The following is a 16827-nucleotide window of genomic DNA, read 5'->3' as shown; positions in this document are numbered from 1 at the left end:
TATTTGAGCATTAATCAAGGCGTTTTCTCCGATGTCGGAATAAAATCGTGTAAGCTGTCTTGGTGTCAGCATTTATAAATTCACGCTGATCGACAATAAAGCTTTATCTTTTTATTGCTTGAATCGGTTCCCTTAGGCTAGAAAATTTGATTTTTATTGAATGATTGATTGTTTTTTTAACACAACTTTCATGGCGGTCAGCTTGTATTGGTAGAGGAAGACAGAATGCCTGGAGAGAATGGCCTACCTTCGGTAGGAAAATCCTAGTCAATTAAGATTAGTGTCGAGCACACCTGCCACGTGCGGGATTAGAACTCAAAACATCAGTGTTGACAGGCTAGTGATACAGTTGTTCAACTAATAAGTTTCTGCGTTTTTTATATACTATTGTGGATTCTGTGATTTTCGTGGATATCAATTTTTGTGGAGTGAAAAAAAATGGATATTGGATAACGCGCCAGAATCTGCCAAATATATGTATGGCCCCAGTACCCATGCTATAACTGGACACCTTAACATAGTCCAGGATCGAGTGTTATTTAATTTTTTAGGAAAGGGCCTAAATATATCCCCCGTCAATTATTAATTGGAATGAGCGTCATGGCATCATCCAAGACTCACTCCAAATATAACTGTTCAAAGTTTTGATTTTTCTACCCTATACACCACTTGGCCTCATAATCTGATTTAGAAAAATCATATACCTAACCAAATGAGCATTTTAATAAAAATCAGAATTTTGCTTAGTTTCTTTTGTTACCTATTCTAACATCGTACTCGGACTTCTTTTAAGCTGAGTATATATATAATCAAAAGAAAACGAATCCCTACAACTTTCGATAAGATTATAAATGAAAGGAAAGGCTTATAAATTAGGTCTGTATGACGGGAATATTCTTATATGAGCGTAGGAGTATATTAATGTAAACAAAACTGACAGTGATAATGTTAGATATGTTCTCTACCGATAATCGTCATTTCGAATCTTTCCAATAAGAGACATAGCTACAGTAGGATATCGTTATTCATCTCTGTCAGATGTTTCTTTTTACATCGAGTATCTAAATGTAATTTCACCTATTAGATAGGATAAGAGAAGGAGAGAGTATAAAAGTGACCGGAACGGTGAACATCCTATTCTATCCAAGACCTCAAAATTGTAGTCGTAATTTTCAGATACAAAACCAAACATATTTCTTTTTTAATACAAGACAGAAGGTCGATGGTATAGAATCAGTGAGTTCCCAGAAAGAGATCCACGGTTACAGAATCAGACCTGTATATCGGAAATAAAAGAAGTAAACAGTGATGGTACTATAAGTGTGTTTGCCTCCTGGCTAAACACATTGTGAGTATTTCACTTTAACAGATACTTTCTAAGAAGTGTAGTGTCGGTATAAGTTAAAAAGAAATAGATATAAAAAAAAAATTATACCAGAGTTAAAAAAAGACAACAGTAGTATACCGCTTTTCAAAGGTCATTAATCGATTGAGAGAAAATAATTCCGGGCTACAAACTAAAACCAAGGGAAACACATCAACTATTAGAGGAAAACAACGAAACAACAGAACACTGAAGTGCAACAAAATACAAACGACAACGCAACATACATATAAACGAACTATTAGATAACAACTGCCATATTCCTGACTAGGTACAGGACATTATAAGAAAAAAATGTTGGGTTGAACCTGAAACAAATGAAATTGTTTAACTTCATACAAGACTAGATTCATTACCGTCGTTAACATTTCCTGTCGTGGATAAATCGTCTGTTATATCGTCATTTTTGTTGCGTAAGAATCATTTCTAAGAAGTGTAGTGTCGGTGTTAGTTCAAAAAAATTTAGATATACAAAAATATAAGAGAGTTAAAACAAATGACATTTTTGTTGCGTAAGAATCATTTGTCAAGTTGACAGCGAGATTCAATTTTTGTTACGCATAACTCATGCAACGCATGAACCATCCGCCATTCTGACAGGTTAAGCATGTCATGCCACCATTATTTTGACAATTTAAGCATATTTTGCCACCAATATTTTGACAATTTAAGCATATTTTGCCACACATTACTCACCAGCACCGACTGCAAAAGCATGTTACGCCACTTGATATACATCCCACAAGATTTCAGGTTATAATATTCTACATTACAATACGGATATTATTGTCTTTGTTAGATTAATGTGTGCGTTTTAAGACAGTTATGTTGTATGTCTGTGATGAATGTTTATACAGTTTTTGCTGTTTGGGTCCAATTATTGTAATATCAACCTATTATGTCTGCATGGTCTGTTTGGGTTGCTAACCTTATTTTGTCAATATAACTGAACTATAAACAACTACCATACAAGACGGTGGTTTGGAGTTGATTTTCAATTGTTCTGTTGATTGATAGCGCTTGAGTTTGTCGGTTTTAATGAATTTGACTTGAAGTGGGTGTATTTTTTTTTCTTAATTAAACTGGGAAATTGTTTAAAATTTTCATATCTCCGTAATGCAAATCTCTTTTCCTTTGTCTGGATTTTTCTTGACTTTGTTACACTACTGTTGCTGGTTAGGGTGAAGGTAGGCGCCTGTTAAAACGTTTAAACCCGCTGCATTTGTATGCACCTGTCCTAAGTCCGGAGCCTGTTGTTCAGTGGTTGTCGTTTGTTGTTGAGGTTTATGAATGTTTCTCGTTTCTCGTTTTTTTTTTTAAAGATTAGACTGTTTGTTTTCCTTTTTGAATTGTTTTACACTAGTCATTTTGGGGCCTTGATATCTTGCTGTGCTGTATGAGCAAAGGCTCCGTGTTGAAGGCCGTACTTTGACCTATAATTGTTATTTTTTTCTCATTGCAATTGTGACTTGGATGGAGAGTTGTCTCATTGGCACTTATACGACATCTTCTCATTTCTTTTTAAGTCATTTTCGTTTGATTTGTTCTTCAACTGAAGTATTAAATTCTAAATTTCAAATATGTTAGCCTCAAGCATCGCCGAAGAAATATTGATTGTCGATCTGCGCATCTGGTCCTTGGCAGTCAAATTTATAATGAACATGTAATTATGTCAAGTGACAAGTATCAAAGCCACGCATATGGTAAAACAGTAAGTAATGTTGAATGGGTGCAAAGGATCTTCTACAAAATGAAACATCTTTAAAAAGTTGAGAAAAAAAAACTGTGGCTTTATAAATTCAACCATCATGTGAAACTTTCGTAGAATTGCGAATCGATCAGTATAGACGTTCAGCCTAATGAAATCGAGTACAAAAATACATTTCTGTTGTGAAGTTGATAAATATATACAACTTCTAAATTCAGTATCTATTTGTTAAAATTTATGTGTTAATAATAAGAGCCAATAAATATATAAAGTCATATTTGCATTCGATTTATGGTTTTGCTTTATTGTTATCTACTCCCTTTCTATTAATATAGTTGTTCTTTGCATGTGTTTGTACTTGTATCTTAGTTAAATGTTTAGGCATTGTTTATTTACAGTACTAATCAGTTCTTTAAAGATGTGTTTGTTGGTAAAATTATACCAGATCCAAGTAATCCAGGACTGTCTACTTTTGAGGGAACACTTGAGTGTAAGCTAAATTAACTATAGTTTTGTTTTCATTCCATTTTTACTCTCCCACTCAACCTCATATTCAAAATTAACCCCATTATTTTCATCAATTTGTGCAATCTGCAATGATTGACTTAAATAAGAAAATTGTCTGCTATGAAATTAATGTTTCTACTTTGATACAAATTAACATGCATACAACACTGATTTGCTAAATACATAATATTATTACCTTTCTCCTTTAACAAATAATGACTTATTGTTATACTTATTTCTTTGTTTATTGAAGACCTTAGATTACGCATACACTAGTGTACAGTTTGCCTATATATTGGTAAAATTTAGCTAATAAGTTAAAACAGAAATGGACCACTAATGTACCATCTTCGCTAGCCAAGGGTTACGATCCACCTCCCTCCTCTCCACCCTTGCCAGATTAAGCCAACATTTGTGATAACAATGTTGCGCCATCTATCGGTAGATTAAAGTCACGCCCATTGCGAATACATTATTCTTGACCAATGGTAGCACTTCAATTTGGAGGTAAAACACGGTACAGTCCTTGGATGGTGTAAACTTCCCACTCACACGATACACCATTACACCATTCACCATACACCATTACACCATACACCTTGTGCCATTACACCATACACGTTACACCTTTGCACCATACACCTTACACATTACACCATACACCATTCCCCATTCTATCTACACGATCCGAAATTACCCATAATGCAATTAAATTTCAAAGAAAGCGTGCGACTACAAAATTATTTATTTGATTTAAAAAACGAATTTTGATCACAATATTGTAAATTAATGTATAAAATTAAAATCTCCGTGGTCATGCCTATGATGGTTATATAAACAATACAGATTAAATATATATACATGTATTTGTAAATAATGTACGCATAAAACTTTGCTTGTAATGCAAATTTATCCGCGATCTGCCTATCTATAAATTAAAAACGATATTGGTTACAATGCTATTATTATCGGTTTTAACATGTATCGTAAATCTTATAAACTTGGTTTTCATATAAAATCGACAAACAATGCCAAAAATGAATACTTCAGGATGACTGGTACATGTACAACATGCACAACAAAATTATTTTAAGCATCAACCAAAACTGACCATATTTGCACTTATAATTATAAAATTGAGAATGGAAATGGGGAGTGTGTCAATCTGTTAATTTATATAGGGCTAAAAAATTTGGAAATATTTTTGCCCTCCTTTTATTAAAAATATTGTCTCGCTACAAAATTTCAGTAATTTTGATACCTCAGGCTGACTCATATAACAAAATTATTTAACTCATCAACCAAAACTGACCATAATATTTTCACTTTATTATATAGATCTATATAACCGCATAGTAAATCAGCAATATTTTGATGTCAGGGTGGATTGTATAATACAAATGACAGCAACATTGCAAAACAACATGTACAATGACAAAAATTTGTCCCCATCAATCTAGATTGCCAGCATGTCCTAGTTTAATCAATATATTGTCTCGCAACAAAATTTCAGTAGTTTTGATACCTCAGGTTGACTTGTATAACAAAATTATTTTAACGCATCGACAAAAACTGACCATATTTGCACTTTATTATGTATATCTATTAAGCCACATAGTAAATCAGCAATATCTTGTTGTCAGGATGGATTGTATAACACAAATGACAGCAACAGTGCAATACAATGACAACAAAAATTTGTCCTGATCAATCTAGATAGCCAGCATGACCTCTTTTATTCAAAATATTGTCTCGCAAGAAAATTTCAGTAGTTTTGATACCTCAGGCTGACTCGTATAACAAAATTATTTTAAAGCATCAGCCAAAACTGACCATATTTGCACTTTATCATGTAAATCTATATAGCCGCATAGTAAATCAACAATATTTTGATGTCAGAATGGATTGTATAATACATATGACAGCAACATTGCAACACAATGACAACAAAAAATATACCCATCAATTTAGATAGCCAGCATGTCCTCTTTTTAATTAAAATATGGTCTCGCAACAATTTTTCAGTAATTTTGATACCTAAGGCTGACTAGTATAACAAAATTATTTAAACGCAACAACAAAAACTGACCATATTTGCACTTTATTATGTATATCTATATAGCCGCATAGTAAATCAGCAATATTTTGATGTCAGGATGGATTGTATATATAAATGACAGCAACATTGGAATACAATGGCAACAAAAATTTGTCCCCATCAATCTAGATAGCCAGCATGTCCTCTTTTTATTCAAAATATTGTCTCGTAAGAAAATTTCAGTAGTTTTGATACTTCAGGCTGACTTGTATAACAAAATTATTTTAAAGCATCAACCAAAACTGACCATATTTGCACTTTTAATATTATGTATATCTATATAGCCGCATAGTAAAGCAGCTATATTTTATTGTCAGAATGGGTTGCATTATACAAATGACAGCAACATTGCAACACAATGACAACAAAAATTATCCCCATCAATTAAGATTGCCAGCATGTCCTCTTTTTATTCAAAATATTGTCTCGAAACAAAATTTCAGTAATTTTGATACCTAAGGCTGACTAGTATAACAAAATTATTTAAACGCATCAACAAAAACTGACCATATTTGCACATTATTATGTATATCTATATAGCCACATAGTAAATCAGCAATATTTTGATGTCAGGATGGATTGTATAATACAAATGACAGCAACATTGCAATACAATGACAACAAAAATTTATGCCCATCAATCTAGATAGCCAGCATGTCCTCTTTTTATTCAAAATATTGTCACGCAACAAAATGTCAGTAGTTTTGATACCTTAGTCTGACTCGTATAACAAAATTATTTAAACGAATCAACCAAAACTGACCATATTTGCATTTTATTATCATGTAAATCTATATAGCCGCATAGTAAATCAGCAATATTTTGTTGTCAGAATGGATTGTATAATACAAATGACAGCAACATTGCAACACAATGACAACAAAAATTTGTCCCCATCAATCTAGATTGCCAGCATGTCCTCTTTTTATTCAAAATATTGTGTCACATGAAAATTTCAGTAGTTTTGATACCTCAGGCTGACTCATATAACAAAACTATTTTAAAGTATCAACCAAAACTGACCATATTTGCACTTTATTATGTAAATCTATATAGCCGCATAGTAAATCAGCAATATTTTGATGTCAGGATGGATTGTATAATACAAATGACAGCAACATTGCAATACAATGACAACAAAAATTTGTCCCCATCAATCTAGATAGCCAGCATGTCCTCTTTTTATTCAAAATATTGTCTCGCAACAAAATTTCAGTAGTTTTGATACCTCAGGCTGACTTGTATAACAAAATTATTTTACAGCATCAACCAAAACTGATCATATTTGCACTTTTAATATCTTGTATATCTATATAGCCACATAGTAAAGCAGCTATATTTTATTGTCAGAATGGATTGTATAATACAAATGACAGCAACATTGCAACACAATGACATCAAAAATTATCCCAATCAATTTAGATTGCCAGCATGTCCTCTTTTTATTCAAAATATTGTCTCGCAACAAAATTTCAGTAGTTTTGATACCTCAGGCTGACTCGTATAACAAAATTATTTAAACAAATCAACCAAAACTGACCATATTTGCATTTTATTATGTAAATCTATATAGCCGCAACAATTTTTCAGTAATTTTGATACCTAAGGCTGACTAGTATAACAAAATTATTGAAACGCATCAACAAAAACTGACCATATTTGCACATTATTATGTATATCTATATAGCCACATAGTAAATCAGCAATATTTTGATGTCAGGATGGATTGTATAATACAAATGACAGCAACATTGCAATACAATGACAACAAACATTTATTCCCATCAATATAGATAGCCAGCATGTCCTCTTTTTATTCAAAATATTGTCACGCAACAAAATTTCAGTAGTTTTGATACCTCAGGCTGACTCGTATAACAAAATTATTTAAACAAATCAACCAAAACTGACCATATTTGCATTTTATTATGTAAATCTATATAGCCGCATAGTAAATCAGCAATAGTTTGTTGTCAGAATGGATTGCATAATACAAATGACAGCAACATTGCAACACAATGACAACAAAAATTTGTCCCCATCAATCTAGATTGCCAGCATGTCCTCTTTTTATTCAAAATATTGTGTCGCAAGAAAATTTCAGTAGTTTTGATACCTTAGGCTGACTCATATAACAAAACTATTTTAAAGTATCAAATAAAACTGACCATATTTGCACTTTATTATGTAAATCTATATAGCCGCATAGTAAATCAGCAATATTTTGATGTCAGGATGGATTGTATAATACAAAAGACAGCAACATTGCAATACAATGACAACAAAAATTTTTCCCCATCAATCTAGATAGCCAGCATGTCCTCTTTGTATTCAAAATATTGTCTCTTAAGAAATTTTCAGTAGTTTTGATACCTCAGGCTGACTTGTATAACAAAATTTTTTTACAGCATCAACCAAAACTGACCATATTTGCACTTTTAATATTATGTATATCTATATACATGATATAGCCACATAGTAAAGCAGCTGTATTTTATTGTCAGAATGGATTGTATAATACAAATGACAGCAACATTGCAATACAATGACAACAAAAATTATCCCCATCAATCTAGATAGCCAGCATGTCCTCTTTTTATTCAAAATATTGTCACGCAACAAAATGTCAGTAGTTTTGATACCTTAGTCTGACTCGTATAACAAAATTATTTAAACGAATCAACCAAAACTGACCATATTTGCATTTTATTATCATGTAAATCTATATAGCCGCATAGTAAATCAGCAATATTTTGTTGTCAGAATGGATTGTATAATACAAATGACAGCAACATTGCAACACAATGACAAATAAAATTTGTCCCCATCAATCTAGATTGCCAGCATGTCCTCTTTTTATTCAAAATATTGTGTCACATGAAAATTTCAGTAGTTTTGATACCTCAGGCTGACTCATATAACAAAACTATTTTAAAGTATCAACCAAAACTGACCATATTTGCACTTTATTATGTAAATCTATATAGCCGCATAGTAAATCAGCAATATTTTGATGTCAGGATGGATTGTATAATACAAATGACAGCAACATTGCAATACAATGACAACAAAAATTTATGCCCATCAATCTAGATAGCCAGCATGTCCTCTTTTTATTCAAAATATTGTCACGCAACAAAATGTCAGTAGTTTTGATACCTTAGTCTGACTCATATAACAAAATTATTTAAACGCATCAACAAAAACTGACCATATTTGCACATTATTATGTATATCTATATAGCCACATAGTAAATCAGCAATATTTTGATGTCAGGATGGATTGTATAATACAAATGACAGCAACATTGCAATACAATGACAACAAAAATTTATGCCCATCAATCTAGATAGCCAGCATGTCCTCTTTTTATTCAAAATATTGTCACGCAACAAAATGTCAGTAGTTTTGATACCTTAGTCTGACTCGTATAACAAAATTATTTAAACGAATCAACCAAAACTGACCATATTTGCATTTTATTATCATGTAAATCTATATAGCCGCATAGTAAATCAGCAATATTTTGTTGTCAGAATGGATTGTATAATACAAATGACAGCAACATTGCAACACAATGACAACAAAAATTTGTCCCCATCAATCTAGATTGCCAGCATGTCCTCTTTTTATTCAAAATATTGTGTCACATGAAAATTTCAGTAGTTTTGATACCTCAGGCTGACTCATATAACAAAACTATTTTAAAGTATCAACCAAAACTGACCATATTTGCACTTTATTATGTAAATCTATATAGCCGCATAGTAAATCAGCAATATTTTGATGTCAGGATGGATTGTATAATACAAATGACAGCAACATTGCAATACAATGACAACAAAAATTTGTCCCCATCAATCTAGATAGCCAGCATGTCCTCTTTTTATTCAAAATATTGTCTCGCAACAAAATTTCAGTAGTTTTGATACCTCAGGCTGACTTGTATAACAAAATTAATTTACAGCATCAACCAAAACTGATCATATTTGCACTTTTAATATCTTGTATATCTATATAGCCACATAGTAAAGCAGCTATATTTTATTGTCAGAATGGATTGTATAATACAAATGACAGCAACATTGCAACACAATGACATCAAAAATTATCCCAATCAATTTAGATTGCCAGCATGTCCTCTTTTTATTCAAAATATTGTCTCGCAACAAAATTTCAGTAGTTTTGATACCTCAGGCTGACTCGTATAACAAAATTATTTAAACAAATCAACCAAAACTGACCATATTTGCATTTTATTATGTAAATCTATATAGCCGCAACAATTTTTCAGTAATTTTGATACCTAAGGCTGACTAGTATAACAAAATTATTGAAACGCATCAACAAAAACTGACCATATTTGCACATTATTATGTATATCTATATAGCCACATAGTAAATCAGCAATATTTTGATGTCAGGATGGATTGTATAATACAAATGACAGCAACATTGCAATACAATGACAACAAACATTTATTCCCATCAATATAGATAGCCAGCATGTCCTCTTTTTATTCAAAATATTGTCACGCAACAAAATTTCAGTAGTTTTGATACCTCAGGCTGACTCGTATAACAAAATTATTTAAACAAATCAACCAAAACTGACCATATTTGCATTTTATTATGTAAATCTATATAGCCGCATAGTAAATCAGCAATAGTTTGTTGTCAGAATGGATTGCATAATACAAATGACAGCAACATTGCAACACAATGACAACAAAAATTTGTCCCCATCAATCTAGATTGCCAGCATGTCCTCTTTTTATTCAAAATATTGTGTCGCAAGAAAATTTCAGTAGTTTTGATACCTTAGGCTGACTCATATAACAAAACTATTTTAAAGTATCAAATAAAACTGACCATATTTGCACTTTATTATGTAAATCTATATAGCCGCATAGTAAATCAGCAATATTTTGATGTCAGGATGGATTGTATAATACAAAAGACAGCAACATTGCAATACAATGACAACAAAAATTTTTCCCCATCAATCTAGATAGCCAGCATGTCCTCTTTGTATTCAAAATATTGTCTCTTAAGAAATTTTCAGTAGTTTTGATACCTCAGGCTGACTTGTATAACAAAATTTTTTTACAGCATCAACCAAAACTGACCATATTTGCACTTTTAATATTATGTATATCTATATACATGATATAGCCACATAGTAAAGCAGCTGTATTTTATTGTCAGAATGGATTGTATAATACAAATGACAGCAACATTGCAATACAATGACAACAAAAATTATCCCCATCAATCTAGATAGCCAGCATGTCCTCTTTTTATTCAAAATATTGTCTCGCAACAAAATTTCAGTAGTTTTGATACCTCAGGCTGACTCGTATAACAAAATTATTTAAACGAATCAACCAAAACTGACCATATTTGCACTTTATTATGTAAATCTATATAGCCGCAAAGTAAACAACAATATTTTGATGTCAGAATGGATTGCATTATACAAATTAAATGACAGCAACATTGCAACACAATGACAACAAAAATTTGTCCCCATCAATCTACATGTAGATAGCCAGCATGTCCTCTTTTTATTCAAAATATTGTCTCGCATGAAAATTTTAGTAGTTTTGATACCTCAGGCTGACTTGTATAACAAAATTATTTTAAAGCATCAGCCACAACTGATCATATTAGCACTTTATTATGTCATGTATGTAAATCTATATAGCCGCATAGTAAATCAGCATATAGCCGCAAAGTAAATCAGCAATATTTTGATGTGAGGATGGATTGTATAATACAAATGACAACAACATTGCAATACAATGACAACAAAATTTTTCCCCATCAATCTAGATAGCCAGCATGTCCTCTTTTTATTAAAAATATTGTCTCGCAAGAAAATTTCAGTAGTGTTGATACCTCAGGCTGACTCGTATAACAAAACTATTTTAAAGTATCAAACAAAACTGACCATATTTGCACTTTATTATGTAAATCTATATAGCGCCAGCCGCATAGTAAATCAGCAATATTTTGATGTCAGGATGGATTGTATAATACAAATGACAGCAACATTGCAATACAATGATAACAAAATCTTGTCCGCTTTAATTTAGAGTGCCAGCATTTCATCTCTGTATTCGTTATATAAAACTGTCACTAAAGTCAGTATCAATATCTGTATTTCCCACTTCCATGACTTCTGAATATGGACGGGTACATGACAGATTCCTTTTGGGCTATTGTGTGATGGGTTGGTCTGCGCATAAATTAGTCGTGCTTGCTGAGGTGTGATGATTTAAACTCAGTAGTTCAGGATGGTTTGTATAATAAAACTATTCCACCTCATCATCCAACAGTGTGACTGACATGACAGATTTCATTTGTACTTTATAATGAAAAGTATGAGAAGTTCTCTTCTAGGAAAAGTATACTGTTATTCTATTATGTCGGTTGGTTGATTTTGTTGGTGGCTAAATATCAAGTGGCAAATATTTCATTCCGTTTCACATAAGTATATTTTTTCGGACGTTCAAGATATCATTTATAATCCGTAAAGACAAATCTAACGAAATTGACGAGATTGTTCATAATTATACAACACCTTATGTGCAATAACACTGTACAATTTTCCTTTGAACATTTTTTGGAAAACAGAATCGTAAATCCAAGGCAAACATAGGTGAATGACGATAAGATATTTATAAAGAGACTGTCAAAAGTGGGGAACGAAGCAACTTTAAAAATGATGTTGATAAACCGTGATATAACAATACTGTTCCGATGCGTGGATAACCTTTCTATCCGCCTTCTAGTTTAAATAAAATCCTTTCTTTTATGATAACTGCATGTGATCACAAGTGTGTAATTTTAAAGCCATTGTTTAATGTAAATAAGAATATGAAAAAAAAAGATTTTTTAATATTTGTATATTAAATATATATGACATAGAGTCTAACGAGTAAAGTAATTTGCTTTACTGGGAAAAAAGAACAATAGGATTATTATTATTGTTTATGTTTACAATCCGAAAAATTGAAATAAAATGAACTTCGGTTTCAACCAATGAAATGTCGTACACCATTCATTCACACCATTCCCGATCGCACGTTACACAATCACACCATTCCTCATACACCATTACACCATTACCCTTACACCATACACCATAGCACCATACACCTTCTACCATTGCACCATATGCCATACACCATTACACCATACACGTTATTTTGGGAGGTTTACACCATCCAAGGGCTGAAGCGTCTAGATTCTACACACTTGGTAAAGCAGGAAACGAAAATATACGTTGACATTCATGCATTTGTGCAAGAAACACACACAGGAACTTCTATAAGTCGATTAAAAACATTCAAATTGTCACTAAATATAGTCGTATGTTTAGGGATGTAAAGACTTGTTGCAAAATAAGCACGTGGCAATTGTTTACATACACTTTCTACATTTATTCGTGATCATGCTATAGGCGCTTTTTGATTGGATGCAGCGAGTTTAGACTGCAACCAATGAAAATCATGACCTTGTGTCTCCGAAATTCTATCTCAATCCGCCAATGGTGGAGAGGAGGTAAGTGGATCGTAACCCTTGGCTAGCAAAGATGCTAATGTACTTGAATCACCAAAAAGTACTCAACTATCATATTCATAAATAAAACTGTGAATTTGAATATCATTTAAAATATTTAGAAGACAAATACTTTACAACTTTGTGTTTAGAAGGGGGAATCATAAATATCCTATTGAAATTGAAAGATGGCAACATATTACAAAGAGAAAATAGAAAATGTTTACTTTGTAACAGAAAAAAATATCTTGTATGAATTTCATTATATTTTTACATTTTCTGTATTTTATGGTAAACATAAGCCTATATTGAAAAACAAACATACAAACCAAACAAATTCATTGAAATTTAATGAACTGATGAACAACAAAAATTTATATGCTCTTGAATGACTAAAACAGCTAGTAGGCTCTCCTTGATAAACTCTTGAGAAATTTACATTTCCCTTAATATCTGTAATTGCCTCGGTCCTACTTTTGTTTGTTTTTTTGTATATCTGAAAATATGCATTATGTAATATTAATTGTGTGTATCGCTATACGAATGTACTTTGGTTTTACATATGATATAACTGCATATTACCTTATTCGTTTCAGCTACGCCGCGGTATCTCGCTTCTCTTATGCAGATGCAATACGACAATTTTCATTTGTTGTATGCGTGTGAAGATGGTGGAGGACAGCAAACTAGTCTAGGTATGCATATGTCTATGACGTACAAAAGGAGCTGAAGCAAAAATATTTCAGAATGATTCAGAAAAATTCATGAAGTATTTTGACAATTAAAATAAAAAACGAACCTTTCCAAACGTATATACAAACTTATGAATTGAAGTGAATATAAAGACACACATAGACTGATATAAAATTTAAACTATAATTTATTGTTTTAGTGGGGGAAGCACAACATTTCCTTTAGGAATAACTGCATTCTTGCTACACATCCAATCAGCCGCCACGGTATAACATCTTTTTAACATATGCTTGTTCAAATCGGTCATACATTTAGACAATAGAAGACCAATTTGACTGTACATACCTTTATCATTTTCCTGAAACCAAACGTATTACTGCAATTTAACCAATTTATATGTAATTAAAGCTATCTGAAACTAAATTTCCTTTTTATTACACATAGCAGACCGCATGTTCCTCAAAGAGCCGATGTTTGTCAACGTTATCTGTAATAAATGATAATAATTAATAACACATTTTTATAAAAAAGAAATATAGGTAGAATATAGCAAGGGGACAAACCGTAGGTCTCAGAAAAACAAACAACATCATGGCCAAAACAAACCGACAATCAGTCTACAAAATATTCTATCCATTTGAATTACAACTCATTAATCAAATGTTGCCTCAGACATCTTTATGTTTTATAAGAGAGACGAAAGATAACAAAGGGACGTTTAAACTCATTAGTCGAAAAAAAACTGACAAAGCCATGGCAAAAACTATTAAAAGGGCTAAAGGACAAACAACAATATACAAAACACCGCATGAAAAAATATTGAGCGACACGACCTCCATCAAAACCAGGTGATCTCAGGTGCTTCAGAATGGTAAGCAGATCTTGAGTCACATGTGGCATGTAAAAAAATGTTGTCGATGCGAACACGGTTACATAACACAAGCAGACATGTCTCTCCAAAAACTAACTTTTTACAGACAACATATAAGTGCTCCTTCTACCAAACACATGTCCTTAAGGAATCAGATATGTGTGTTGCGAACAAAAGCCTACTTTGTAATGAACCTTTCATAGAAATAAAATGTATAGATTAAGAGTTTTTTTTTCATACAAATTGTTCCCATCTAAATGGACATTGAACGGTAAAATGAAACTTCAGTGATGTTTGTTAACTTTTAACGGTAAGTGTTCTATAACATTTTTTAACGAATTCTAGTCTCATGTCAACAAGAATCTGTGTGAGAGAGTGAATTCGGATAGATAGTGCAGATTAGATTGTAAGTAGTCTTTCGTCTTATATATATGAAACAAAGCATATGATTGGTTAGACAATTCTTTTATTATATTCTGAATCGTATTATATAGTGGAAATGATTACAAATTAAAAATTAAAAAAAAAGAATAATTTCCCTGACTTTTACAGAGACCGCATTGATTTTATCCCGCAGAGCAAAACCAATGAAGAAGTCCACCTTACAGAAAATATATTTTTTGCTCAGAACTAATGGTGTTGATCCAGATAATTTCATATTTGTTGACCACAGTGATTGTCCCAATCTACAGTAGAAATTGGAGTATTTCTTGAATTTTATTTACTTGTTTGTTTATAATAAAGTTTAAAATCATAATGTCAAGTCCGAGATTAAAAATAAAAACAACATTTGTTTCTGGTGTTGATTTTTTTTAACCTATTTTTTGCTTTAATGCATATCCGGCCCAAACAAAACACTACCATTTTAGCTTTGTTCTTAAAAACAAAATGTTGAATACATTACAACAATTCTGTAAAAGAGAATATTCCATGATATTCAGTACTTATATGTTGTGATGTTCTTTCTAGAATCTGAGACTACTATAGTATAAAAACTAATAAAAAAAACTCGTCATAGCTACTAGGATTTAAATTTTGTACGCCAGACAAGCGAGTCGTCTTCCACAGACTCATCAGGGACGATAAAAGTTACCATGTCTATAATTTGGTACACCAGACAAGCGGTTTGTCTACACAATAACCAGTGGCGCTTGAATCAAAACAATTGAAAAGCCAATCAAAGCAAGGAGTTGAAAAGAGTCATACCACTGTGTTGAATACTACGTGAATCATGTATAGAAAGGAGGATAATCAGTCATGTTCTATCACAAATCCTTTAATTACTAGATCAGCAGTACATTACTATTATAATAATTATAATACATACAAGAAAACCCTAACCCGTATTATAATTGCATTCACGTAAATTTGAACATAATAATATAGCATGCATTTCTAGAACTTATTTTAACATTTGAGTACCAGCTCTTTTCAATAGCTAGTTTATGCGAGAACAATCTTAGGTCGCAGTACATTTTCCATATTAAGTCAGGAATATGACAGTTTTTTCCATTCGTTTGATGTGTTTGAGCTTTCGATTTTGTCATTTGATAAGGGACTATCTGCTTTGAGTTTTCCTTGGAGTTTAGTTTTTTCGTTATTTTACTTTTTAGATAACGCATTTAAAGTCTACGACAAATATAGATTAGTTGCAATAATCATGGACATTGCTAACCATAGACTATTCAAACCCGTATCGACTACATCAAAAAATTAGGAAAAACGTAAGTTTTTTAAGGTAGAATTCGCCAATATAGGTTTAGATGCTGTAAATATAAGCCATATTTTCCACCAGAAATCTGTACAATAAACTATATTTGATTACTTCAAAAATAAAGCTACACCTGTTATTTCTTATACTTACACCCAGTCTATTGCATCCAATATTTTCAACTACAAGAGGGTTTTAGAGGCCTTTAACCTCTAAGATGTGAAATCCAAGGCTCCGGATTGCTCATGTGCATCGTCGCAATACTGCTGGTCATGTTATTACTGGCG

The 16827-nt window shown here is 32.0% G+C and overlaps 1 protein-coding gene and 1 long non-coding RNA gene across 3 annotated transcripts in view; one reads left to right on the top strand and one right to left on the bottom strand.

The window, feature by feature from the left end:
- The window catches only part of LOC127723089 (apolipoprotein D-like), a 33567-nt gene extending 17943 nt beyond the window's left edge, over window positions 1-15624 (top strand). The window contains exons 6-9 of the mRNA XM_052229536.1: window positions 1212-1348; window positions 3491-3582; window positions 13862-13960; window positions 15382-15624. Coding sequence (XP_052085496.1) covers window positions 1212-1348; window positions 3491-3582; window positions 13862-13960; window positions 15382-15524 — 471 coding nt within the window. The 3' untranslated portion in view covers window positions 15525-15624. The remainder of the gene's footprint in view (window positions 1-1211; window positions 1349-3490; window positions 3583-13861; window positions 13961-15381) is intronic.
- Window positions 6438-10524, bottom strand: LOC127723096 (uncharacterized). Of its 2 annotated transcripts, XR_007991856.1 has the most exons (4): window positions 10263-10524; window positions 9375-9631; window positions 7558-7814; window positions 6438-6926 (listed from the first exon to the last, which is right to left on the bottom strand). It is a non-coding gene; the product is annotated as an uncharacterized LOC127723096 (long non-coding RNA). The 2 variants fall into 2 exon arrangements; XR_007991855.1 differs by lacking the exon at window positions 6438-6926 and having other exon boundaries at window positions 7299-7814.
- Window positions 15625-16827: the final 1203 nt, after the last annotated feature.

Source organism: Mytilus californianus, unplaced genomic scaffold, assembly GCF_021869535.1.
Source record: "Mytilus californianus isolate M0D057914Y unplaced genomic scaffold, xbMytCali1.0.p SCAF_13, whole genome shotgun sequence".
Lineage (NCBI taxonomy): Eukaryota > Metazoa > Mollusca > Bivalvia > Mytilida > Mytilidae > Mytilus > Mytilus californianus.
This window is presented reverse-complemented; position numbering and strand designations above follow the sequence as displayed.